A 27,346-nucleotide genomic window follows, 5' to 3' on the forward strand; every position below is an offset into this window, starting at 1 on the left:
TGATACATTTCCTCCCAATTGGCAGTGATTTAAGACAGCTTTCGTCATTCTTTACAAACCAAATTCCAGATTGTCCCAGACCTGTTGCATGAGTTACGTAGAGATGTACATCATTCTCTGCAGTTACTTTGTGTGGTTGAATAAGTTCCTAAAATTCTAAAATTAAAACAGATAACTAAACAATCTTCATGCAAATCAAATGTTCCTCATATCATCATTACTTGGCAATTAACTGAGAGCTTCCACAATATGGCAAATTCTGACACTCCATCAGCTGCCTCTTGGTCTTTATACAGAGGAACATCCTCCCTTTCAGCCAGTCTAACAACACCTACTGTATGATCATCTGTTACTGTCAGTTCCCCTTGACCCCCTCCCATCCAAGTGATGGGCAGCTCCCTTTTTACTATCAAACTTATCAACAAGCCAATCCCTCTTTGTTTCTGTCACAGCACGGTGCTGCTCTGATGTCGTTGGCAGTTTTCATATTTTATATGTAGCCAGCAAACAACTGTACCTGCTCACTTACAGGTGGCTTTCATCGAGTTAAAACAAGCGATTTAAGACAGACGCAGCCACAAGAGTTTAGACAGTTCATCATTTCAGCCAGCTAAAAGTCATTCCTCTGTTTATCTGGCAGTTACCAAACAGCTATAAGTGTAAATAAAAGGGTCTCAAAATTTCATCTCGGTTTTCATCCGGATACGAGACACTTTAAATGACTAAAGTGTAAATGGAATCTAAGTGAATCTGCCTTAGTAAAATCGTAAAAATAAGCCTCACAGACAAGCAGGATAGGTTTTGGATAAGAATATGACAATGTCCTTGCAAAAGGCCTAAGTCGTCGCTCTTTGAGTGAACATAGTACCAGGATTTACGCTTTATTAATCTGATTTAAATGAATTAAATAACAAAACACTCTCTGAACATTCAGCAGTTCCTGAACGTAAGTTTGTTTCCCTTCTTTCTCTTCTTTCCTGTCATAGCTTTTCTTCACTGACTGCATGTTCAGCTGCTCCTGGATCAGCCAGGTTTAGTGCCTTGAGCCCTGCAGCCATTTCATCAATCTCTTCATCACCAATTATCTCCTCAGCCCGTGGATTTAGGGTCTGGTGCCGTTCCTCCTCCTCCTCCCTTTTGACTCTGGCCAATAGTCATGTGAGCGCAAGCTTATGAGTCCCTTCAAATCCTTTTTTTTCTACTCTTCCAGCCAGTTGAGGTGATCTGGTACTGGGTTGATACTTGCTCCCTCTCCTGCAGATCCTTACTGAGATCTGGTCCGCTCATCTATCCATTTCATCTCCCCATCCGTGACACGTATAGTTGTCGAAATTCTGCATCGTGATTGGACTTTCTAAACTCATGACACTTTTCCTGTTGTGTAGAAAGTTGCATTCAATGAGATCTTTCAAACAAAAATGTCTCAGTCTGCCTTAGCAGTACTTATGTGTAGTATTACCTATTTTTGGTTGGTACTGCACACACTAAAGTGGTGCTTTCATATAAATCCAACCACCCAGTGTGTGTTGAGTAGCTGAAACTGGATGAAGGTAGAATAGGCTGACCAAATTCAGCAAACTTATGGATGTGTTATGTTAGGAAATGACTGCAAACCAAGTGTTATAATACAAATATATATCCATGCGTGCAAGGAGAATGATCCATCTGGCACAGCTTAGATCACTCAATAGATTCTCATAATCCTTTACTGAGTGCAGAATAAGTATGTGATATAGCTCATGGGTCTGCCACAGAGTAGATGCACCGGTGTTAATCCCTGTGTGTCTTCACAGCATGCGCACATTGCCATAAATACCCCACCACCACCCTCGGCAGCTGTTAACTAATTACCATGTTGTGTCTGCGGTGGGTGCGACGTAGCTGAGTGGGAAGTTCTCACTGAGAGAAGTCGTATCTGTGTCACATCCTCGTGAATGCCATGATGACCCATGTTCCCTATGTGGACAGTGCAGTGTTAGTTAGTGCCATGCTGCAGACAGTAAGAGAGTAAAATAGTTGATTATTGTTGCTTATGTCTTATGCTTAACACAGCTTAGAATGTTGGGCTTGACCAGTGAGAATTTTGAATTAGAACCAATGATCAAAGATTGCGCATTGGAATTTTTACCCATGTTTGAATAGTATTCCGAATTTCAAAATAAAAAGTGACAGCCCTGTATCCTAACTTTAAATCAAGAAATCTTTGATTGTATGTCTGTGTGTCCTTCGTATACCTCAAGAACCGTTCATCTGATCCACTTCACACTTGGCGGGTGTATTGCTGGGGACCTGATGAAAAGCAATGTCGAAGTTGGTGCTGTTTGGACTTGTGACACTTTCAATATTTATAAACATTTGATAAACAATCAATAGCTCTGTGCTGCAGCAGGGGTGGAGCTTCAGGGATTTATGGACTGATTTGAGCGTGTCGTCGGCAGAGGGCCTTTATAGGCCGCACATTGACTGCAGTTCACTATTGCTGCTGGATTCTGGATATGCAAACGTTACAGCCAAACTCTTCATCACTTTCCTGGAGTCAACGAGCGTTGTGCGGTTCTCGACAAAGCTGCAAGCAGCATTACAAGGAGCCAAGCAATGCTATTAAAGAAAGACTGAAACTGGTTTTTGACCCTCATGGGACCAAATTGGGTATGAAACATGTGGAATTTAACAATGTAGGAGGGTTACTTGTCCCCTCAATATCCCAGAGAATTGTTGTTGCTGCTGTTCAAAAAATGCACTACATGAATGTACTACTGTTTTTGTTTTGTGACCTGTCAATCACAGAAGCCCCGCCCTAAAGCACCCCTCTTTATGGTCTATTTTACCTTAAATGGACCATAATTTACTAAATGAACATCATGCTGTATTGAGGAAGACTTGTGACTAGCGATTAAGACCATAAACTCATAAGAGTCAATCAAACTCAATGTTTCCTGAGGTAATAAATTAAGTGAGAAGTAGTCATTTTCTCATAGACTTTTATTAAATCTGATTTATTTTTTAAACCTGAGGAGTCGCCCCCTGCTGGTCAGTTGATAGAATGCAAGTTTTAAGACATTTCAGCATTGGCTTCACTCGGTAAAACTGGAGGTTGCCTTCTGGAGGTCGCCGTGTGATCTATTTTAGCCTCATTGGAGCCAAGACATCTACTTAATGTATGTTTATCAAGACCTTTTCTGTGTTTTTTTCTTCTCCCAGGCCCTCCGTTCATTGTATCGCCACCAGAGAACATCACAGTGAACATCTCGCAGGACGCCTTCTTCACCTGCCAGGCGGAGGCCTACCCTCGCAACCTGACCTACACCTGGTTCTGGGAGGAGGACAACGTCTTCTTCAAGAAGTAAAGTTATGATCGGTTTCATTATTGTCTCCCATATCACCTCACCCATCTGTCCCCTACTGTTCATCACCCTTAAGAGTCCTGTGTTATGATGGTGTCTTTGTGGTGGATATTCAATAGCGAGGAATGATACAACTTCAATTTCATTTTTCAAAAATACAACCAAATGCCTTTAAACTGATGATCAGGCAAACAGTGTGCAGACAGAAATATGCCCTTTGGGATTAACAGTTATTTAGCCGACTAAAGATGCATTTACTTAGTGTAAAAAAGGCTTAACTGATTGCTTACAGTTAAGATGAAATAAAAAATTGAATTTTAGGTCACATCCCAGGTCATATTGTGCACCTATTAACAATATTTGCAAACAAATGACAAAAATATATTTCTTTATATTTTTATATCCAAATCCAATCACCTTTTCTGTAAAACAAAATATCCCGCGCTAACTGGATACAGTAAAGCTCCTTTCAGACATTCACTCTTTAAGTAATGTAATAATAAAACGTAGTAGTTAATTCTATGCCTGCGCAAATCTAGTCAAACTTTTTATTGCGTTGCAGCTTTCATGATTCGTCACGCTGCCAGTTTGAATAGTTCTGATGCGAAATATTTGCAGCCTAGTAATTTGCATTTTTAGGTCATTTATGTGTCACACCCCCGGTGTAAATTAGTAACTTTTTATTGAAATGCCAGCAAACTTACAGAGATACATTTTTGTAAAACTTTGAACATCTGAATGAAATGTGGTCAGATAATGTAGAAGTTGCAGCTCAAGGTTGAACAAGTACACAGAGAGATTAAGGTCCTGTTGTAAACTTTTAAATACTGTGAATGAGATGATTTTACATGTTACCTTTTTCAGGTACAGTATTCCTCTGTAAAATAATTTTACCCTCATGGTGCAACTAAGTACATTTACTGAATTACAGTACAATTTTGCAGTACTTGTAGTTTACTTGAGTATTTCCATTATAAGGCTACTTTATACTTCTAGTAAATAAAGCGAATCGAGTTTATAATGAAAAGAAAGTGTATCACTTATGTTGTGCGATGGATGTCTAGAAATGTCCGTCAGTTGGCACATCTGCCTCCGTTGCCACAAGCGATGATGACATTTCTGCCGTTAATGCTTGGAAGCTGTTCAGACAGACACAATGCACTTGTCTATTCTGCTCTCCCATAAAGTGTCCCTCAGCCACCAAAGTAAAGTTTGGTTAGTGGTGCACATTCACAATGCATCATATTGCATCAACGTCTGCTCCAATGCACTGTGTTTTTTTTAGGAGACGGAGCACACAGGGATGAACCCAGCTCTCATGCACAAGTGTAAAATAGCTGAACAAAGGGGAGCTTTTTCACTTTTTTACTGGTATGGCCAGTTCATGCCCCCTAAAATATTATGAAATTATGGCAAAATAGCAAATGGTCTTTAAAGAAAATACTGTAAGTTTATTTCAAAAAGAGAATGTCTACACTTTGAACATGTCAAATAAGGACATGAGTTTAAAGTCTAAAGTGTATTTCTACAGCTGCAGAGGTCAAAACAAGTGGAAATGATATTAAATCTATTTTATCATTCATAAATAATCAACTAAATTCATGGCAAATTAAAGCATTTAATGTTACTTGAAGGCAAAATAGTAGCTGCACTTCAGCAGGTCACAAATGGTGCTGGTGGCTGAGGCCGAGTGATGGTGCTTATCAAGTTTGCAACTTTAACATAATGTGGTGAGGATAAATATTTCAGCAGGAACTTGATCCCTCCTCGGTCATAAGAACTCACCTGCAAATATTGCACTGTGTATTAGTTTTGGTGACATTGTACATCCACACTTTGGTCTGTGTTATTAACAACCGATGTTGCTGACTCAGCACATTCGTTCAGATGCCTGAAGTGTCACAAATAATCGGGGAAAGATAATAGTGTAAACTTACAATTGCAATATTATGTTTTGTTATACTGCCTTGTTTCTCAAAAACACTATTGATTTTTAATTTACATTTTACATGCAAAGATTTGTGGCAGACAGTGGCCCTTTACTCAGATTTTTTTGCAAAAGGCGTTATGTTCTTTATACTATTACAGTTTTCCTAAAATTTGATTTAAAAAAAGCAATATATATCTTTGCTTACAGTATTGCAATACACCCTGATATATTGAATCACCCCTGTAATATGAAACGTAACGTATTTCAGATTCTTACCAATACACAGCCCTAGAGCTCAAATAACAAGATATACTATTTTACCAACTTAGAACCAGATCCAAAATGGAACCGGCCATCCGTCCCATGTATACCGTCACTGATGTATGATGCTGCTATTAAAATGGAGACAATATATTCGGCCGGCTACACATTTTCTTACCCTCATGTGATGATATCCCAGTGGATGTAAAGCTCTGAATTTCATATAAATGATATTCTGCACACAGCTTGATTCATGGTTCACAGCCGGACGGTTGGTTCCAGAGGAGCTGTAAGTCTAAAAGCTACAAAGGTAGCTGTAAAACACAGACTATAAATGTGTTCACCCTGTTTGTTATTTACTGCTCCATAGCACAAACTCTTTAGAATAAATATATATACCATTGTGAGGTTGGAGGATTTATTGATACAGATACCAATGATAATTTAGCCAGATATTTCAGACTTTAAAATCCCTTCTTATCCACACAGCTTGTAGGCTTTGTGTTGGAACTGAAGAAGGGGATCACAGAGACCTTGGTTCACGCTTGACTCATCGTCACACACAGTGCCTGCAGATTTCTCAGCCGCACGTTCATACTCCGCTAATCCCATTTTTCGAGGTGCTCGACTATTGCGAGACCTTGTGTGTGTGTGTGTGTGTGTGTGTGTGTGTGTGTGTGTGTGTGTGTGTGTGTGTGTGTGTGTGTGTGTGTGTGTGTGTGTGTGTGTGTGTGTGTGTGTGTGTGTGTATATCTGGAGAACTACACTTTTGTGACAGTCATGTTTCTGGAAGCACTTCTGTGAAAAGTATTCATTTTAATGTGGTTAGAATGTGACGGTGAAGGAATTTGGTTTGTTGACCGCTGTTTTAGCTGATCAAGACTAAAGACACATCTGGCACAAAGAAGCAACGTCAATAATTGAGGTTGAATGAAAGCTCAGAATCAATGACGACATAACAATTTCATAAACAATAACAGAGAGAAAGAACTTAAAACAATAAAGATCAATCACTGTATGCAATTGAAGACTATTTGAATTTTTTTCAATTGTTGCTTAGAGCCAGGAGGCATACTATAGGATTTCCCATAATGCAATAAAAAGCATCCTCACTTTTCTGTAAATGCCCATGTCTTTCAAATTCAGAACATGTAGCTCTGTCTATAGTTGTATCTTTCCTTTTTTCTACATCAGACATATGTTTTTATTTGGAGCCAGGGAGCTGGGATGAGTTTGAAGCCAGACTGAGATTTGGGTCTGCTGACTTTTGACCAGCCACTTGCAGTAGCCAAGGCAACAGATATTTTGCATTCATTGGGTTTGCTCCCTCCTCTGCCTCATTCCAAATCAGACTGGTGGGGAGCTAGTGAGAAGAAATGACATCATCCCTGATGGAGACGACACATTTGTTGTCATTTAGCAACCTTTGTGGTGTCACTTTCACAGGATATTTTTTTTTTTGTAAAGCAGTATTTCTGCTGATTGAACATATAATATAGAGGTGTTGAAAGCAAAGCATCAAATCAGAGATCATCTGCAAATTTGTTATGATTGCAGCTTTTCAAAAGATTCTGCTGAGTAGAACTAACAATCCAGGGAGAAACATTAGGGGAAAACAGATGTTGAATTTAAGGGATTTGTTGGCAAAGGCAATCATTTAATCATGAGTCTACTATTCAGTCCTCACAGGTGGAAGAGAGACACACTTGCACATGAAAGGCTAAACGCCAACAAATATGGATTGAAGCAGAATATTTTAAAAACATGTGATTTTTTAAAATGATTAAGGAGTGAAGCGTCAAAGTATTTGGTACAACACCAATTATGGATACAATTTGAATTGTGATATTAAAGGTAAGATATACATGTTTAAAGGAAAACGATGCTGTGAAATTGTCCCACCAAGCACCCCTTTTAAAAGGGCACCATTGTTTGAATAGAGGAGACATTGCTTTTAAATTGAATGTTTTTAATACGAAGATATTTTAAATAAAATGTTCACACTCCTTTTATAAATGTTGATTCACATTACTTTAACTGAATTGCTTGCAAAAAGCTTAAAGGTTCAAATTATTACAAATTACCTTTCAGAGCGGAGCCACACTGCACTCCGTGTCATTTCTCTCACAATAGCGTAGTGAACTGATTCACCAGCTCCACTCTCAGAGACTGATAAGCCTTAAGAAAGAATTACTCAGCTGTAAGAATATGTATCTGGTGGGTCACCCATCTACATAATATCAGCTGTTCACTTTCAGTGGGCAACTGACACACATCTCATTTATCCTCAGCTTTACCTATGGTGGCAGATTCTGCTCATCTTTTCCTTCTTTTTTGTTATATCTTCCCATTGTTTTAGTGCTATAATGCTTATGTGTTTTCTTTTTCATGTTGATGACATGTAATAGTTTTTACAACTGTGCCAACTATATTCAGATTTCGTTCAAAGGTAAATTATCATGAGAAATGTATACTAGTACAACAGAACTTCAATATTCTACACACTGGTAGCTGTTTTGTTATCTTGATTCAACATTAGGGTCTCTTAATCACATTCATTCTCCTGTTAAACTGCTGTGTGGACAACATTGTCCATCAGTGTACTGTAGTCTTTCACTGAAGGGCCCAGGGACAACAATATGAGGATCTTGGTGAAATATATCTGCCTGGTCACCCTGATGTAGGGATACGGTCGGTTCCAATGTAATTTATTTTGTATAAGCCAACATCACAAATTACAAATTTGCTTCCGAGGGCCTTCTAATCTGTACAACATTGGACATCCTCTGTCACAGGACCCTCACATCTGTCCTTAAATATTCTCAAGTAAATGTCCGTCTGATGAATGTGTTGTGATAGCATTCAGTACTATGAAAGGCTTAAAGCGTCCGTTTGGAAGATAGCTGTTAAATTATGTTTAATTGTTTGTGTACATATGAGTTTTATTTTTAAATACCTGAATGTTTCTATATTTTATATTTTCACAGTGACTTAAAGCGCAGAGTCAGTATTCTCATTGACGGTTCCCTCATCATTGCCCAAGTCAAGCCGGAGGACGATGGGAAATACACCTGTGCTCCCAGCAACAGCCTGGGCACACCACCGACCGCCTCTGCCCACCTAACAGTACAATGTGAGTGTCTTTGACTTTTCTTTTGCTGCATGTGCTGAACCCTACAGTGCGTCCTGCTTCATTGCAAAGGTCCCTCTGTCTTCTCTTTGTCCTTTCTGTATATTTGGGTCAAAGCCACCACATCCTCAACTCTGTACTATTTATACCTAAAGCCAAGGGCTAATCATGCTGTAGGTTCGATGGAAAGGAACATGGCCGAGCAGGTCCACTGCAAGAACATGGATAACTTAAAGCCCCTCGAAACTTGGCTTCAAATCTTAGACATTAAATATAAATAACGAAATAAGTAACATCAAAACACTTCTTTAGGTGATCATTATTAAGAGGTTGACACTATAAGGGTGTGATTTGATCACATTTGAGTAACACTGACCAAACCAGCTTTGATCAGATTCTTATTAAAATGTTGCTCAATGCTGATTGGTGCGTTGAAGATTGTGATATTACTAGTGCTGCCGTGAAATAGTCTATCAATTCGTCTTTTTTACCAATTAGTCGAGTAATCTAAACAATTATCGATTTTCAATGACCGTTTCATTTAAGTTCATTTTATTATGAGAAACTGTAGGCTAAGTCCTTGTATAATACAGCACAAAACAAAATACAATACAAAATACAATACCCTAAATTCTTAAATAATTAAATAATTAATTTTTCAGCGTTGACATCAATGATTGACATCTATCAGGAGACATCACCTTTTTTTCCAACGGAGCCCCGTCCACTTCCAACGAGTGAGAAAAGGACAGAGAGAAACCCAGATATAGATTTGTGTGATGTACAAATAAGCTAAAAGGGCCTAACAAGAAATAAGTGGTTTCATATAGTGTTCCCTCACTCAGAAAACTGGTTAATGAAATACTACATCAGGGACTTTAGCAAATAAACTGGTGAAAAGTGACTCCCCAATAGGAAATGATTGAAGATCTTCATTGAGTGTTTGGCATAGTGCTTCATCAGGCTCATAAACACTCAGTAAACAGGCATAAATAAGGTGTCAATAGTCATGAATAAACAATTGCACACAGGGAACATAGTAAAATAGAAAACATATAAATGTAATGTTAGTAAAAAACCTATGGGCAGACCATTCACAATTACTTAATTAACGTTATTATGTTCTATTCTAAACTATTATATCATTACAAACAATAGTACTTGTATTATTTTGATAAGGCATGTCGATTTAGCAGTGTCTACAATGAACATAAAATACAACTCTGCTCAATTATTTTATGATAATGGTGATGAGCATAACGTTGTATTTTATGTATCGGTTTTAGACAATAGTTGTATCGAGACTTCCTGTCTGACTGCCTTTATTCAACATATCATATCCGTTATCATCAAAACGTTTCTTGTGTTGTTGATTCTCTTTGAAGGCAAATAACTAATCTTACATCCTTTTAAATACTTAATATGATATATTTGTGGGAGTCCAAATCAAAAAGTGAGACGTGAGTGGGATGCCAGTGCAACTGAGGCGTTCAGTCTGTTCCATCCACACCGTCTTTGTCATCATAACCACGTCTGCCCGTAATCAGCTGAAAGGACAGCGGCAGGCCAAACTGTCTTCACCAGGCTGATAGCGGTCATTTTCTGTATAAAAATAGCTTTCAAGAAGGCACCATGAGGAGTATAAAGCTTTGTTTTATTTTATGGATTAATAAACTTTACCCCAACCCCTACAGTGGAGAATGAATATATGCCTACAGTGGGACAGATTTGTGTGATTTAAACAACTTCCTGTAGAGATTATGCTCCAATAAGAAAAGAACACAGGGTTCCTATGATTCAAGTTCCTCTGATTTGTACATTTGATGATGTTGGACATTAAAAGAAAAAAACTAGTGGGGAGGATGAACCAAATTTGCTCATTACAAGATATGCCAAGGCGTAAAAACTTCATTAAATAGTAATGTAAGGTACAAGTTGGAACGCTCTAAATATTTACAAATTGTTATCAGAGCGATTAGTGGAGTAATGTCTACCTGAGCAGAGAATGAAGTCACGATTTTCTTTACATAACTGGACTGGCCGCATGTGCATGTAGTGCATGTTGTGCATGACAGTCCCTACTGATTAGCTTATCATAATCACTGTGCTCTGCACTCATACGGCGGTTACCACTAATAATGCCGTCCCGTCATATAGTGCACCGTTAGCTGCTAACCTGCCGGCTCAGTCGTCCATGTTGAGATCCGCGTGGAAGCGATTCCCCAATCAAAGATATGCTCTGAATTTGGAATTCAGCAACTTTAAGTGAAGAGGAAGGTTTAAATGTGCTATCTTTTGTAAAAGTATTTTGTAAAATGTATATTCAACCTTTTTTTCCCATTGTGGGTTGAGATCGTCACGTTATAGTGTGAAGGTTGATTGTAATGTTACAGTCTGCATTCATAGTTATCTCCGCCAGGGGAATCATTCAATCACTTGCATGTATGTCCGTGTCAGTGACTGACTGTGCACCTCTGTGTCCGTCCATGGCTAATCTCTGCAGCAAACTGCATAACATTTTAGGTGGCCAGTTATGCCTGCATGCTTAAGGACCTCTCGTGGTTGCCGTAACTCACACTTTCTCAAAACATCTTTTATTGTCTGTTTTATACTGCCTGACTCCTCACTCGCCACTGTTAATCGTTCTCTGTGTGGATTGGCATTTAGACTACTTCTCCTGATAATCACTAAAGTAAAATTGTTCCCAATGCCTCATTAGCATGATGTCGTGCTGCCTGCCTCCCATGCCTGGCAGCTGGACTCACTTACAAAACTTAGCATCAAACACAAAAAAGTTAGACTTCACAATAAGTGACAGGTCCAATAATAACTGTGTTGCAACATCAGAAGGCTCCTCTTGAGGAAAGTAGGACAAACAGTGGCATTTAAGAATTCTTCATCTGTTGTTTTTACACTTTCTACATCCGTCATGACTATTTCGACAAATTATAGCTTTAAAGTTCCCATGAAATCATAATAGATGTTTAAGTTGTTTTATCACATATGTGTGAGGTTGTCATCTATACGCCAGTATCTGGCCCAACATTAACGTAGTTTAGTAGGTATAATTTTCCTAAAAAATCAAATGGTGATGGTTCATTCTGCACCTTTTCCTGACCCCGCCAGATGGTTTGTTACACAGATCCATCTGAGAAGTATCATCAGCGTCATCGGAAACTATTTGGAAAAGGGCTAGCACTTCACGGCAAAACGGATAAAACTTCTGTCAATCAGATTTTACTTAAACTAAACAAAAAAGTAAACAAATTTTGCATCTGATTTAAAAGCTTTTTATACAGACACAAGTGCATGAGCTCCATCGCGGGGGTGAGCCTGCATCCCTTCTTCACCAGCAGCTCTCTGCTGGTAAATGTGCGGCCTCACGTCTAAAACGACCTCTTCTTCCTCCATATCATCCCGTCTGCTTTGTCGGCATGCTGTTGTCCATGTTGAGCTGGTATCTACAATCTTAAATTATCACTTTCAGCCTTATTGACTACTGTAAACGCCAAACAATATCCGTGACCTAGCTTCCTTTTTTTAGAGGATGACTAACTGCTGAGAAGGGTCCCAAACGTATTTTTTTAATCGAAGGCTGATCCATAGTTGGAAGTTTCTGGTCAGCAGCAGGACCATCCAATCTGACACTGCTGTAGGGCTGCATGTCCCCTGCACTGTGGACTGGATTTGGACTTTCCACCAGTCTCCAGGCGAACTCTGCTCCACCTCTCAGCCAATCCCGTCCAAACACCCATTTGCTCTCTCAAATCCACCCTTCTATTTTTTTCATGCTTGCTCTCTGCCTCTCCCTCTCTCTCTCTCTCTCTCTCTCTCCATCTTTATATCACATTTGTACTCATTTATGTATATGTATTCACATGCACACCGACACATCTCTATCTCTCCCCACCTCCCTCCCTCCCTCTTCATCATGGGTTGCCGCCTCCGTCTTCTCTCCTCCCATAAAACACCCGCTCAGTCTGTCAGTCACTCGGAGCTCCAGGAACGAGGTGAATTTGTCCCTTTTGTAAAAGCATCTGGCTCCTGTCGGGAGGAGGATGCAGGAGATTTTTGGGGCGAACTGGTGACCGGCCACCGGCAGTAGTCAAGGCAACAGACATTTTGCATTCCTTCGCTCTCCTGCCTCCTTTGATGTCTGTACATTAGATTGTGGCATGTGTGTGTGTGTGTGTGTGTGTGTGTGTGTGTGTGTGTGTGTGTGTGTGTGTGTGTGTGTGTGTGTGTGTGTGTGTGTGTGTGTGTGACGAACAGAGGCGGGCAACACCAGTCGTGAGAGGGAGGAGGAAGTGAGAGAATGGGGGGGATTACATCATTGCTGTTAGACCAGGGACTTTTCTTCGTCAGACTGCAGACTGCTCTCTCCGTCCTATTCTCTCCACTTACTCTCGTTTTTTTTTTTAACCTTTTGTTCCTCCTTTCCTCTCAATCCTCAACATTTACTCTTCCCTCATTTGTTTTTAGCTCTATCTCCCCTCCTTGCTTCATTTCTTCATTTAAATCTCTCTTTCTCCCACGGTCTCCTTTTTTCTCCCCCCTCTTTCTCCCTGAAAAGCTCGCCAGTGAATAACTTCCCCCAAAGCATCTTGCAGTAGGGAAACCAGCGTGTCGTGTGCGATAGCACCGTCTGAGGGCTATATTTAGAAACTTGGCTGATAGTCTCGTCTGTGGTGCCGGCGGCGGCGCTCCTCTGGGCATCTTTGTGGCCGAGTGCTGGTGTGGGGGGGGGGCAGCTGGTTAGGACAGCAGCTGTAAAACAAAGTTGTTCTGGTGACAGTGTGGTCAATCGATCCTTCACTGTGTTTCAATCCCTTCATTTCATCCTGTCATGCAGTCATTCACTCACTCTCTCATCTCCTCATCCTTCCAGATGAACGCCTTTTTTTCATCGCCGCCTCACTGCGTTCCCAGTTCACACCGCCTCATCCTGCTCTCTCCTCCGCCCGGCTCCTCTCCACCTTACGTCATCCAGTCACATCTCTCTCTCTCTCTCTCTCTCTCTCACCTGTCATCTTTCCCACGCTGGTGCTCAGCCTCGCCTGTACGCTCTTATATCGCTCTGCCCGATAGCGCTCAACCCTCCTCCTCCTCCTCCTCCTCCTCCTCCTCTCACTCACACCATTTCTCCTCCTTATCACCCACTGCCTACTTTGAAGTTCTCCTCCTTGACCTCATTTAGGAACCACGCTGTTCTCTCCCCTCTTTAGAATTTAGGATTTAGAAAGGAGAAGCTTTTTTCTCCCTCTTCTTAGCCCCCTTTCCTCTGCCAGATGGACTCTCTTTTTTTTCTCATGTGTGCCCGTCTTCGCCCAAAGCGTATTTAGCTCGACCATATCGAATCCTAATTATTTAAGACTTAACGTCAGAGGGGGGGAAACGTGAAAGGATGGCCACTAATGTGGAGCAAATAAAGTAATAAAAGTCAAACGCTTAAGGGCTGATATGATTAGACTAATTTAGGTGAGGCTCGTCAGGTGTGACAGAGTGTGAATTTATATAAACTGTCCATAACGGAAGGTTCCATAGTTAAATTTGGTCTAAAAAAGAATTATACAGTAACATATTTATGTCAATGACCCTAATGGAGACACTTTCTATTAGATGCCATAATAGCTAAAGGTGCTATATACCAAATTTGGAACATTTCTATTGCTCTACATGGTGACCACCCCGACCATCGGGACGGCGTTGTTGTAACCGCCGTCTGAGAGCAGCACATTGAGTCGACCAGTGAATCCTGAATATAGCAGCTTTTAAATGAAACCCTTGTGGTCCCTGAGTTCTATATTAAGACCTACTTAGTCACATTGTTTTCAGAATTTGACTTCAAATTAAGAACATAATCTTTAGTTTCAAGAAGTTCTGTAGTTACACTTTTTTTTTACAGTATCCTATGCCAATTCATTTGATTACTTAAAGGCGGGGTTGGTGATCTTCTTAAAAAAAAATTGGGGATATTGTTGGGGTGAAATTCTCATCACATCCTGACAGCAATGAAGGAATAAAATGCTCTGACAAAAAAGAGAGAATACATCTGGTATCTGCTTCGGTCCCAGGACTGTAATAACTTTGTCAATTTATTTAATTTGTACGAATGTATTTCATTTGAGCCGATTGTATTAATTGGACGGGCTTCCGGCCTGTCTAACTACCTACCTATATACTTGATCGCGTTCTGCCCGTGTACTCAATCGGAGTCTTCCACAAGCTGCTAGCTTGACATCTTTCAGTACTAACAACAGCTATGCTCGTTGTTTACATTCATTATGATAATGGGGGAATGACTTTGGAGATTCAGGACTTAAAGGCTATCAGTGTTGCCGACTTTGCGACATCTCTCTTGATTTAGCGACTGTGGAGATAGGACTGCTATCTACTTTTATTGGAGGCCACACTGGATTGGATTTTTCTGTTGGATGAGATATTTTAAATCTATCGCACTCTTTCTAGTTTCTAAAGATTACCAACCCTAGCTTTAAATTATGATTATTTTACATTCTCAGTTTTAATAGTTTTTTTTAGGTCAGTCCACCACTTTTTTGCAGACTCATTCAGATGATGACTCTATTTCTATTGAATAATAGCAACAGTGAGCAATTTTATTTGTTATAACAATGATCCATACAATAAACATCTGCAGTAAATACCAGCATACAGTAGATAAAATGAAAGTAGAGTTAAAAATGGGGTTTAGCTCAGTGCATGTTTTATCCTTTTTTTATTTCTGAAATCATTTTTAAGGTATAATAAAATTAGATTCTACTGGGAATAGAAATAGTTGCTGTTTTAATCTTGTGGATGAGGACCAGATACCTTCTGATTTCAGTCACCAGAGTAAACCGTAAAACACAAGGTTGGTGGTTCAAACCCCTCTACAGTCAACATGCCGAAGTGTCCTTGAGCGAGACACCTAACCCCCAGTTGCTCCCCGGGCGCTTCTTAGCAGCCCACTGCTCCTCCGGGATGGGTTAAATGCAGAGAATTGTAATTTCCCCATTGTGGGACTAATAAAGGCTTAATTAATGAAAGGCCGTCAGAAGAGCTAACTTCACGCATTCATCTCTATTCCATCTGGCTGACATTAATACCACATTTCTAATCAAACTTTTTTTTCAATTTAGCAGAAATTGGTCTTGTTATATCATTCTTTTGTGACATGTGACCATCACATGTTTAAGAAGTGAAGGGATGGGGGACTATCAAAGTGTGATTGAAGTGAGTGTAGCACACATGCATGAGAGCAGGTTGTAGTGGGATTTGGTCCGTGTGATTCACTGTTTCATCACAATGCTGCATATTTGATTTCACTTTAAGTATAAAACTCATGGATATGGGTGTTCAATTTTGTACTAAATACTCTCTGCAAACACGCTCAAATATTGACTGAGATCAGCTGTGCTCCACATTAACTCATTTATCTTTTGATGACAAGCCTAATTCCCATCAACAGGTGGATTTTTCAATCCTCTCTACTTAGCTCTAACAATCAGCAGGCGCCGGGTTTCCCTCTTTTCACAAAGAGATGTTTTCTTTCTCTCTATTTTTCACCAGATCCTGCCCGTGTGGTAAACATGCCATCCGTCATCTACGTGGCCATCGGTCTACCCGGCTTCATCCGCTGTCCCGTAGATGCCACCCCCCCCGTAACTCTGGTTAAGTGGAAGAAAGACAGCCTCCCTCTCCGGATCGATAAGGTGAGCCGGTGCAGCTTTGGGCTCCGCTCACTTTACCCCGCCTCAGACTGGAAACAAGTGGGAGCTCCAATGGATTTAAAACTACAAACCTTTTGATTTCAATGTGCTCCTCTGTCCCTAATTTGAGTTATCATCGGCCTTTAACAAAACGTGACCCTTCTTTACACATGGTCCATGACTTCTGCATCCACAGTACCCTGGTTGGAGCCAAATGGACGATGGGAGCATCCGTGTGGCAGAGGTGACGGAGGACTCTCTCGGCACCTACACCTGCATGCCTTACAACGCCCTGGGTTCCATGGGATGGTCCACTCCCGCTCCCCTGGTGCTAAAGGTACGCCCACAGTCCCATAGCCAGTGCTTTTAAACGCATAAAGGAGGCATCGCATCTCATCTGTTTTTACCTACCTGTTTTTGCTGCTTCCCCACCGGGCAGGACCCTCCCAAATTCTCAGTGGTTCCTGGAGGGGAGTACAGGCAGGAGGCTGGGAGAGAACTGGTCATCCCCTGTGAGGCGGAGGGAGACCCCTTTCCCAACATCACATGGAGGAAGGTAAGACACCTTCCACACTCTACACTCCTCCTAAACTGAATTTCACGTTGTTTGAAGCCACGTTCTGGGTTCTCCATTGAGCAATTTTCACACCTAAAACATGTGCCTGTAGTAAATTGCCTGATTTTAATTACTCAAACTGCTGTATTTCATTGTAGTATTTTTAATCATATTTTAATGGCGTCTATAAATTGTGCAATCAAGGAAACATATTAGATTCTCTCGATTGTTTGCTTGATTATGAGGCATGTTTAATCTCGCCGAAGACTGCTGTGTGATTAGCTATTGTTTTTGCCTCCCACTTGTCAAATTCACCATTCTGTGTAATTTGATACTTAAATTAGATATTGAAATCAATGTTATTGTTGTAGATGTAAAATTGTAGATTGATATTTCAAACTGTCCCAGCTGTATGGTGTAAATTTAGAATTGCCTTTTCTCTCACCGTCTCTCTCTCTCTCTCCTCGGCTGACTCTGTGTGTCATTGGATCGGTCCGACTGCAGGTAGGGAAGCCCAGCAAAAGCAAGCACAATGTTCTGCCCCGAGGCAGCTTACAGTTCAAGTCACTCACAAAGGAGGACCACGGGGAGTGGGAGTGTGTCGCCACCAACGTTGCCACGAGCATCACTGCCAGCACGCACGTCCAAGTCATAGGTATCCCCCGAATACACACAAACGCACGTTACATCAGTATCTCCATGAATGCAGCAATGCAGTCATCGACTGTTCACTAAGCCCCGCCCCCTTTAGTTCGTTTTTCAACTGCCGAACTAAGTACAACCGATGGCTGAATAGGACATTTTTAATGAGACCAAAATGTTAACAATGAACTTTCAAGAACTGAAAATACACGTAAGACGAAAACTCGGACAACTCCCAGATCGAACCACGCCGTGGTAGAGACCTGTCAGTCACAAGGGTAGCCCCGCTCTAAAGTATACCCTGCTTTATTGGTAGCATCTGAACAACAGTATGTAGTGCAATGCATCATCCTCTCAACCACAAGGACAACACACTGTAAACTCTCAGTGGAAGTAAAATGATTTTGCTCCAGAATTTGATTTTGAAATGCCAGGTTCCTAAAATATTTTGACGTCTCTGATAAATGCAGTTATTTACCTCGTCTGTCCTGTTGTCCATCTTTGTCCATTGCTGACCATGAATGTGCTTCCTATGTGGATGAGAGCCAGTCAAATCAGGGCAGAACAATGAGTGTATTGCACTGGCTCCTGATTGGTTTCCTGTTGCTCTGGCTCTAGTACAGGATCTAAACAATGGGATCGGAAATGACAAAAATGCATATTGAGAATTCTTGGTGGAATTTATTCATAGCACTCTTACTTACATTATTTACATCTGACAGGTTACAAGTACAAAAAGACTCATTTTGGACTCAACCATTTTTCAGGATTACATTATTCATGCAAAACCATAAATGTTTCTTTTTCACAGTTGGATGTAACATCGGCTGGCTGCTATAAAACACATTACCTGGTCCAGCCCACAGTAAATCCATTTGACATTCAGAATGAATATAGTGTATCGCAGGGAGGCTACTCTGTGACTGATGTGCCCTTTTAACAACACCTCTCTCGCCCCTTTCTCCCTCCCTGCAGGCACAAGCCCCCACGCCCCAACCGGCATCCACGTGGCGGCGTCCTCCACCTTGGCCAACGTGTCCTGGGAGGTGGGCTACGACGGAGGCTTCCAGCAGACATTCTCAGTCTGGTATGGCCATGTGTGAGTCATCCCAGCACGCTTTGCTTCCTGCTTTTTTCTTCTTCCAGTACTTCCTCTGTTGTTTCTGAAAACGTCTTTTTCCAGGGTTGTGTTCAGAACAGTTGAGATGGAAATGCACGGGGGATCCAGACGTGTGAGTGAGTTTTTCAGCTCTGATCTTGAAGGAACGAATTAAAAACAGTGGCAACTAAACTGAACATGACCCAAAAGTCTCTGTCCTGCTGCTGCTGCTGCTGCTGCTGCTGCTGCTGCTGCTGCTGCTGCTGCTGCTGCTGCTGCTGCTGCTGCTGCTGCTGCTTGACTGGGTTTAAAATATTGGATTTCAAATTTTAGCAAAGATAGTAAGGACAGTGCTTGAGTAAATCTACTTCCACCACTGCATTCAAGTAAAGCTCCATATGACTAATGACAAATAAGAAGAGCGGAAACAAACATAATGTCTTACTAATCAATAGAACAGAGCAAGTTTAGGACGCTCATTTAAAGGTCCATGGGATTTTAGTTTGCTGACGGCTTGTATTCATGTCCATTGGGATGTGCAGGTTGTTTTTATCCTAACAAACTCCTCTACAAGGGCTTTGACTCGTTTGAGGATTTAGCAACAAATGTGGTTATTGGCATTGGTTTAAATATATATTTAATACATGTAATTGTGATAGCAGTAACTGCCGACAGTAATATGTGTTGCAGACTGTTCTCAAACTCAGTAGTTGCATTCTGAGTGTCTCCTCTGTCATTATCTGTGTATTTTCACCAATTGGCCTGTGCAGTTGTAGCAGGCTTGTCACTATAATGAGATAATATCGTTGTCAGGCAGCCTGACTGGACCCTGCTAGAGGGATGCAGCATTGATTAAAGTTGGGTTTCACCACAAGCAGCTCAGCCCTCTGAAGTGTTCGTCCAAGTCTCTTCCTTAAACATCCCAAACACGATGCAGGACACCAACATCCAGTAAATAGTGCCTTTTTTTTAATTAGGATGTCCTAAACAAATCCACAGCATCAACTATAAAAAACCCAACTCCCATCATGCTTTATTAAAACAGCGAGGGAGCCGCAGAGCAGCACAGATATAGAGAAAGGCAGACTTTAATTAATGATATTCATACTGACAGCATACATTAGTGAGTGATGTGAGCAGAGCATCTTTGGGTTGCATCCATCTCAGTGACAGTTCTCAGGTGGTTCTTCCTCTGAAACCCTGCCGTCAGTTAAAGAAGTGCATTTAAACTTCATCGTTGTGTTCATGCCAGGGATGATAAGTAGTTTTCAACATTCTGTTCAAAACCTTCCTGCCAAAAAAAACCCAGATGCACACTGACTCTCTTGATTATTACTATGTAAAACACTACAGCGCACTATTCCAAGTATCCATAAGCTGTGAAACCTGCTACATTTTCTTAGTACAAAGCCACTCAGCTGTCAAGCATATCTAAATTGGATTAGCATTACTAATTTTAATTAAGGCCTACTTTAGGCTAAGTGTGCGCTGTGCAGCTGTATCAAGAAGGAAAACAACTTTACCAGATACTTCATATAAAGTAAGTCCGGGGGGCAGAAAAAATCTCCCCCTTATATTGATACTTTAAATGGGACATGTTATGATAATTTTACAGTGTATTTGGGGTTTCTGCTAGAACATGCTTACATACTTTAATGTTAAAAAAAACACATTATTTTTATCATAGTGTCTGAATATACCTGAATCCAGCCCTCTTTTTGAAATGCTCCGTTATAGCGCCTGTCTCTTTAAGAACCCATCCTGAACTGCTCTGATTGGCTTGGGAGAAAAAATATGGACCACCTTTGCAAAGGCCGTTCTCAAGTCCTGGGTGAAGATACTCAGATGGATGGGGGCATAATATTCTAAAGAGTCTGCATGTCACGTAAGAAGGGAGCCAAATCTGATTGGCTCGTTGAATCTCATGTTTTCTGATTCAAGCAGCCCACAAAAACGGAGTCTTAATTCACACACATCTACGTGCACAAGCACTGAAAAAGTGAATTGAATGTGTCCCCTTTAGTTCATATATTGAATTGTACTGCGTGCACTTCAGAGTACTACAGTAGCTATGTTGCTAAAAAAAACCTATCTCTGTAGGTGATAGCATAAAGGAAGTGCTTTACTATCTAACCAGATCTTTAGAGTAGGACTGTTGCATGTGTAGAGTTTTCTGCTTTTTCTGGTGATCAGGTGCAGCTGGATGTATGGCATGGGCAAACCGCAAAGCTGAGCGCAGCATGGGCTTTATTACCATCACGTGAAAGTCCCGTTGTGAATGAAGTGAACAAAAATACATGATGTTGGATCAATGATGGAACTAGAACTGTTTCATAAATTACCTTAATAAAATAATGCTGCTGAGAAAAGACTTCAGATTGAATCCTTTTACAGGCTTATTTATAGCATCAACATTAAGTCGACTTTTACCATCAGTATAAAATAGTGATCTTCTCCCAAAATCTCTCCCGTCCGTCCGCTCACCTTCTCCCCTCCCGACTCCCCTCCAGGCTGAAGAGGGAGCGTTTAGGTCCACACGACTGGCTTTCCATACCCGTGCCTGGAGGCCACGACTGGATGGTGGTGCCCGGCTTGGAGCCAGAGACAACATACCAGTTCAGCATCCTGGCCCAAAACAAGCTCGGCACAGGCCCTTTCAGCGAGGTTGTCACTGTGAACACACTAGGTGAGTGTACTCACCGCTGATGAAGAGCTATGTCAAGTACTCTGGTTAATATACAAATATAAACGTAATCCAGCTCAAGAAACATTTCTGGATATCATTCCAGAAAAGGTTAGCGCTCCAGCAATAACTTTAGAAACTTTCTGTGCTGTAAATGAAGTCTGACAAGTAACTGTATCACGCCCCTGCTCTGGGAAATCCAAACAACACCCTCCGTGTGAGTGTTGATCGTGTGATGTTTCACTTCTCAGCAGGAAAGGATCATGCTGATGGTTTATGAGCTTTTCATTCCTGCATTGGCTCCATGTCTACAGGTGTTTAGTCAGAAACTCTACTTATAAACAATGCTACATAGTTGAGGTGTGTTCAGGGAATGTTTTTAGATATTGTTGAACTCTTCCTAGTAGCCTCTATGGGCCAGTCAGTCAGTGAGTAAACCAATGAATTGGTGAACATTTCATTTTCTGGCCCTAATGAAAAGTATGTTACACTGTCAGGCCTAATTATTTAAAGAAAATATATAAATGCAATTTTTCTGACCAATGTTGAGATATAAATTGCATTGTTTTTTAATTTATTAAACTGCAGGTCTATATTTGTTTAGAAAAATATAACAAAACTGTACCAAAATGTATCCTTGACATAACTAAAATCAGATAAAATAATATGGGCACTTGTTGTTGAGGATGTTGTCAGTCAAAGAAAAGGCAAAAAACAACTGAGCAGTTGAAGTCATATTATTAAGATATTACCAGAGTTAATTTGTACATTACTCAATAATATGTCAAAAATAATCACGTGGATCTAAAGTGGCGTTGGCAACCATTTTGAGAGAAACAATTCTTGGCCTTTGTTTGCAGCAAAATGTGCACCCCAATAAATAATTTCAAAGTTTGTTGCATTAGCGATATTTATATATTGCTGTTACATACAGAACCGGACAAGGCAACACATGCTTTGTTGCATTTACTTGTGTGCACACGGGCATCTGTTTTAGAGAGAATGGTAAATCAACATTAGGTCATTTGACTGAAGGGTGAAAAGTTTGACAAACCCGTAAACATCACAAAAGCAAATTGATTCAGCTAAAAAGAACCAGATGAACCTGAAAAAAAAAAAAAAAAGTTAAATCTTTGGGAGGCAAAGTAAGTCGGCATGTTTCAGCTGGAGGGACGTTGATATACATTATTATCATTATTATTATTATTAAGCTGATGTATAACTGCATAGTAGCCTATCACAAATGGCAGCTATATTTTCAGTTTCTGCAACAAAGTGCTGATGCCTGGCTGCCACTTTTAAAAGTTACTGTGGAACCCTGAAACAGCAAAAGGACACAGAACACTCCTTATTCTTTTGAACATAAAATAACGACCCAGAATGGTGTTTCTTCTTCCACAAAACCATCTTTGACTAAAAAGTGCAGACACTAGAGTGCAGAGTGCGAATCTCTTAACCAGATAACAGCTAAGAGGTCTCAATCAGAGTTAATCTGCTTGATTGATAGTTGTCAATAGAGGGCGATTTGCCACAGCATGTTAAGACCCTGTTATATACTATCATATATAAGTGTACTGAAATACAAAATATAATTTAAATTCAGTTAATTTCTGTGCATTTTTACCATGCAAGGTGCCACCATCAGACTCTAACTAACATTCATGCAACATCCAGTCCACACCGATGGCAAGCCTTCAGGAGCAACTTGGGGTTAAGTGTCTTGCCCAAGGACACATCAACTGCCGAAGCCGGGTATCGAACCATCGACCCTCCACTATGCCACAATCGCGTAACATAACCACAATAAAAGAAAAGCTTAAACTAGGCTTTGGTTGAATCATTCATTATACAGTCTCATTCCTCCTAGCAGTGATGAAAGGGACATTTATTAAGTATAAATGAAGCTGTCACAGATTATTACTTAAAGATAAGTGACGTGCTGGAAATCAGGATAACCTTTCAGACTGCATCACCTTCTGTGTCGGACGAGGAGGAGAGACAGAGACGACAAAGCATTCAGCCCGGGGGCTGCTTGTTTTCTTTCTCTCCTTAAAACATTTTTACATACAATGACATAGCTATTAAAACGTAATGTTTAATTTTATTGAAGCAATTGAAAACAAGTTTTGATGTGTGATACCATCTAGAGTTAGCTGTTTATTTTTAATGGAGATGACTTGAATTAGTAAAAGAGTGTAATGGAAAGTACTTGAAGAAGTCATGTGAAGTGATGTTCTGATACAGTGTCAAAGTGTAAAGGGGCTGATTCACTGGTGGAACTGCTCACTGAATATATGACTGATTGACTCACACACACATTCCCGACCCGTATGTCCCTCTTCCAGTATTTCCTATAAGTACCCCTGAACCATTGGTGCTGCTTACCCCACCACGGTGCCTCACAGCCAATCGCACGCAACAGGGAGTCCTGCTCACCTGGATCCCGCCTGCCAATCATACAGCACCAATCCAGCATTACGTCATGGAGTTCCGCCTCGGGGAGCGGTGGGAGGTCTTGGACGACGGCGTTCCTGCAGGGGAGACAGACTTGCTCGCCCGAGACCTGATCCAGGTAAAAGACACAGACACAGTGTTATAGAAGACCTGCATCAGACTAGTTCCAGGATAAAGACATTCTGAGACATAATGGAGGGTTAAATATGCCTTTCAGTTTGCACAGACACAATTGCAGTGTGATCTTTAACCCTCTGAACCCCAAGCTGTTTTTGGCTTTTTTTTGCTCCTGTCATATTTTTCTCTCTGTTTTATTTGATTTTCACTGCAACATACAACACATAGACCTGCAACTCTATGGAAACAGCACAAACATGGCTAGAAGTAGAGAGGGCTCAGATATGTATTTTGTGCAGTATAACACAGTTACCATGCCACAAATCATGAAAAAAACCGCAAGGTGAATTTCTTTGTTACTTTATTTTACTAAAATTGGACAATGGAACAATGGAATCTACATATCCAACAATTTGGTAAGTGTCCACAGGTGTTACCAGTGTACGAAAAAAAGAGTCTGTAATTACTATAAAAATTGAGCTATTCACATTTTTACAACCTCTTTATACAACCTCTCCTGCCTGTGTCCAGAAATGACCTGTGCTCAGTACCCTTCAGTTCAGATTCACTGAATTGTTATCACGTGACTGTTGGTCTCAGCCAAGTCAATCATGGCTTCCTAGTTGAGCTGAGGAGATCAGGATTTAATGTTTAAAGTCAACGGTTTATTAGGTGCAAAATTTTAAATGAGACATCTAGAAAAAATGTGAAGCTTTTTTTCAGTTGCTTTCTCTGACGGAATTGTTCGTCATACATGATGTGTTCAAGTTCCGTTGTAAAGATGAAAATCTGATGACAATGACGTTTTTTATAAGTTTGTCTGGTTTTGTCTCTAGCAAGTCTTAAGCGAAATATCTGGCTCTTAAGTTACTAAATGCTATATAAGCAAGTCGCTAACTTTGTCTGTGCCGTTTGGTGCTGAGCAGGGCGTTATCATGCCTGAGAGCAGTAAGTTCCAATCTCCTCTTTCTGCCTAAAAAACTGGAACGCACTGTGGCCTCTCAACTCAAAACTCCAACCAACTCCATTAAACCATATAAATCTGGTTTCAGACCCCAACACAGCACAAAAACTGCCCCGAAGAGAGTCACCAATAACCTTGTCCTCTCCGCTGATGCCCACACTCCCAATATCTTTTTTTGACTTGACCTCAGTGCTGCATTCGACACTGCCAATAACTTAATCCTCCTCTCCTGCATTGAGTCCTCTCTCAATATCACTGGCACTGCCCTCTACTGATTAAAATCATACCTCTACAACCATCAGCAGATCATTGGTATAAACACATCCAACTCTAACACGGCCCCAGTTTCTTAAGGTGTCCCCCAAGGTTTGGTGCTCGGCCCTCTCCTCTTCAACCTCCACATGCTTCCCCTTAGTAATCACACACGCCTCTTTGGCAAACATTTCCACGGTTATATTGACATCACCCAGCTCTAGAGCTCCACCAAATCCTTTAGTGCCACCACCACCAACTCCACCCTCAAAAACAGCCTCAATGATATAAAATCCCATATGCAAGCTTACTTCTTCAAACTCAAGAGTGACAAAACTGTAGCCCTCATAATCAGGCCCCAAATCCCTCAGCAAATCCTGCCACAACGTCTCTCCCTGCAATGATCGATGGCTCCATTCTTCCTGCTTTTGCAAAGATCCGTAACCTTGAAGCCATCTTTGATCAAACCCTCAAAAACATCCTTCATTATCCCATCTATGCCCCTCCTTCTCCTTCTCAGCTGCTGAAACGCTCATCCAGGACTGTCATCAAACACCCAACTTGTTCTGCAACAGTATCCTGTATGGCACATCCACCAAAATCCTCAACAACCCACAATACATCCAAAACACACTGCAGTCCTACAAAACCTCCACTGTCTCCCCACTTAGCAATTAATCCAATCCAAAGGTCTCCCCATCACTTAACAATGGCCTCCACAGCCTAGCCCCCTCCTACCTCTCTGACCTTCAGCACTGACATGCAACCTCATGACAGCGAATGCCAACCTACTCACCCCCGTCACCTGGCCCAAACCCCTCCCTCCAGAACTCCCAGTAGTTGTAAAGTTGTAGTTGGACACCAAAAGAATGAGCTAGAACTCACTATCAAGCTCTGCAAAGCCTAGAGGAGCTGCAGATTCAGGTGATAATCCTCATACCATAAGCTTCATTTATATGAGCGCCTTCTTTCATGGAAAGGGCAGTGCGAAAACAATGTGTCATTTGATACATTGTTATTATGAAAATGTCCATTATAGACTCTTTAAGGAGGCTGCACTGCTTGAGTTGCGTCTCCCAAACCTCCACAGCGTTGAAGAGTGCAAAAGTATCATGATTCATAGTCAGAGTGGAGAAACAATTATGAGAATAAAAAGACTTTCCCTTTAAGAATACATCATATAACACATATAACATATTTTTCAATGCTCAAGTGTTCCAATATTTCGCTTCATCCAGTCATTATCTGAGGCTCCAGAAATCATTTGAATCCAGTTAAGTGACTAGATTTAGTTTCCTCCTGCTTTCTTCGCTGGTTCCCATCTGTATTGATTCAACATCGTATCCAACTGAAGGTGTAAGAACGAAAAAAATGACATTAAGGTCTGTTCCAATTCACAGAACAGAAAAAAACTTTATTGAACAGAACCCTACACTGATGCAAAGTTCATGCTTCATGCAAAGTTGTGTTTTAAAACAGTGCTCTTGATTACCCAGATCAGATTCTGCATACGTATAATTATGTGCCTCCGCATCCACCTCGGTTGCCATAGTAACAATGCAGGTGTGCACACGTTTGACTCGGCTCACTTGCTGACCACCTCTGTGGGTTTTAATTCGTGCCAATTCTGCTTCTTATATGTTACCTCTAAGGCTCAGAACACACGTGTGTGCTTTCACTATTGTAAGTCTGCAAGTAGCTAGTACTGAGCAAGAAGAGACTAGCAACCGAAATATGAAGTTATATACAATGTAATGCACTGTATCAAGAGGACAGGGAATTTCACTGACACAATACTTCTTTTTAAACATTCCACATCTTTGCGTGTGTCTGCTAATTCTCCTGCTGTGACATGTTCGAGCTTCTTTTCTTGAATCTAAGTGCCACCGTCAGCTCCACACAGATGCTTTTATATCTCCTTTCACTACACAGCAAACACCCACACACACTTCTCTCCAGCTCTCTCCCCACACGCACAATGCACCTGGCTTGTATAATTATTTTTGCTGCACATTTTTTACTGTGAGGTAATTTGACCAAGGGGGGTTGCTCTGTTTGGTTGCATATAAGAAGGTGGTGTGATGTTTGGTCACACGCTTCTCCTCATCCTCAATCGGTGCCAGGAAACAGTTGAGCTGAGAGCTCAGTCCACAGCACGTTTATCGGTCCGTTTGTGGGTGTTATGCCAACAGTACAGTAAAGTAG

General features: G+C 40.9%; 1 protein-coding gene across 1 annotated transcript in view; it reads left to right on the forward strand.

Moving 5' to 3' along the window:
• LOC129113774 (protein turtle homolog B-like) overlaps nt 1-27,346 on the forward strand; it is a 116,985-nt gene that overhangs the window by 64,083 nt on the left and 25,556 nt on the right. Inside the window, exons 6-14 of the mRNA XM_054626245.1 lie at nt 3,202-3,343; nt 8,523-8,668; nt 16,235-16,377; nt 16,571-16,711; nt 16,814-16,930; nt 17,435-17,585; nt 18,548-18,659; nt 21,182-21,357; nt 23,700-23,926. Of these exons, the coding sequence (XP_054482220.1) occupies nt 3,202-3,343; nt 8,523-8,668; nt 16,235-16,377; nt 16,571-16,711; nt 16,814-16,930; nt 17,435-17,585; nt 18,548-18,659; nt 21,182-21,357; nt 23,700-23,926 (1,355 nt within the window). The remainder of the gene's footprint in view (nt 1-3,201; nt 3,344-8,522; nt 8,669-16,234; nt 16,378-16,570; nt 16,712-16,813; nt 16,931-17,434; nt 17,586-18,547; nt 18,660-21,181; nt 21,358-23,699; nt 23,927-27,346) is intronic.

The sequence above is a fragment of the Anoplopoma fimbria genome, chromosome 24, assembly GCF_027596085.1.
Source record: "Anoplopoma fimbria isolate UVic2021 breed Golden Eagle Sablefish chromosome 24, Afim_UVic_2022, whole genome shotgun sequence".
Taxonomy (NCBI): Eukaryota; Metazoa; Chordata; class Actinopteri; order Perciformes; family Anoplopomatidae; genus Anoplopoma; species Anoplopoma fimbria.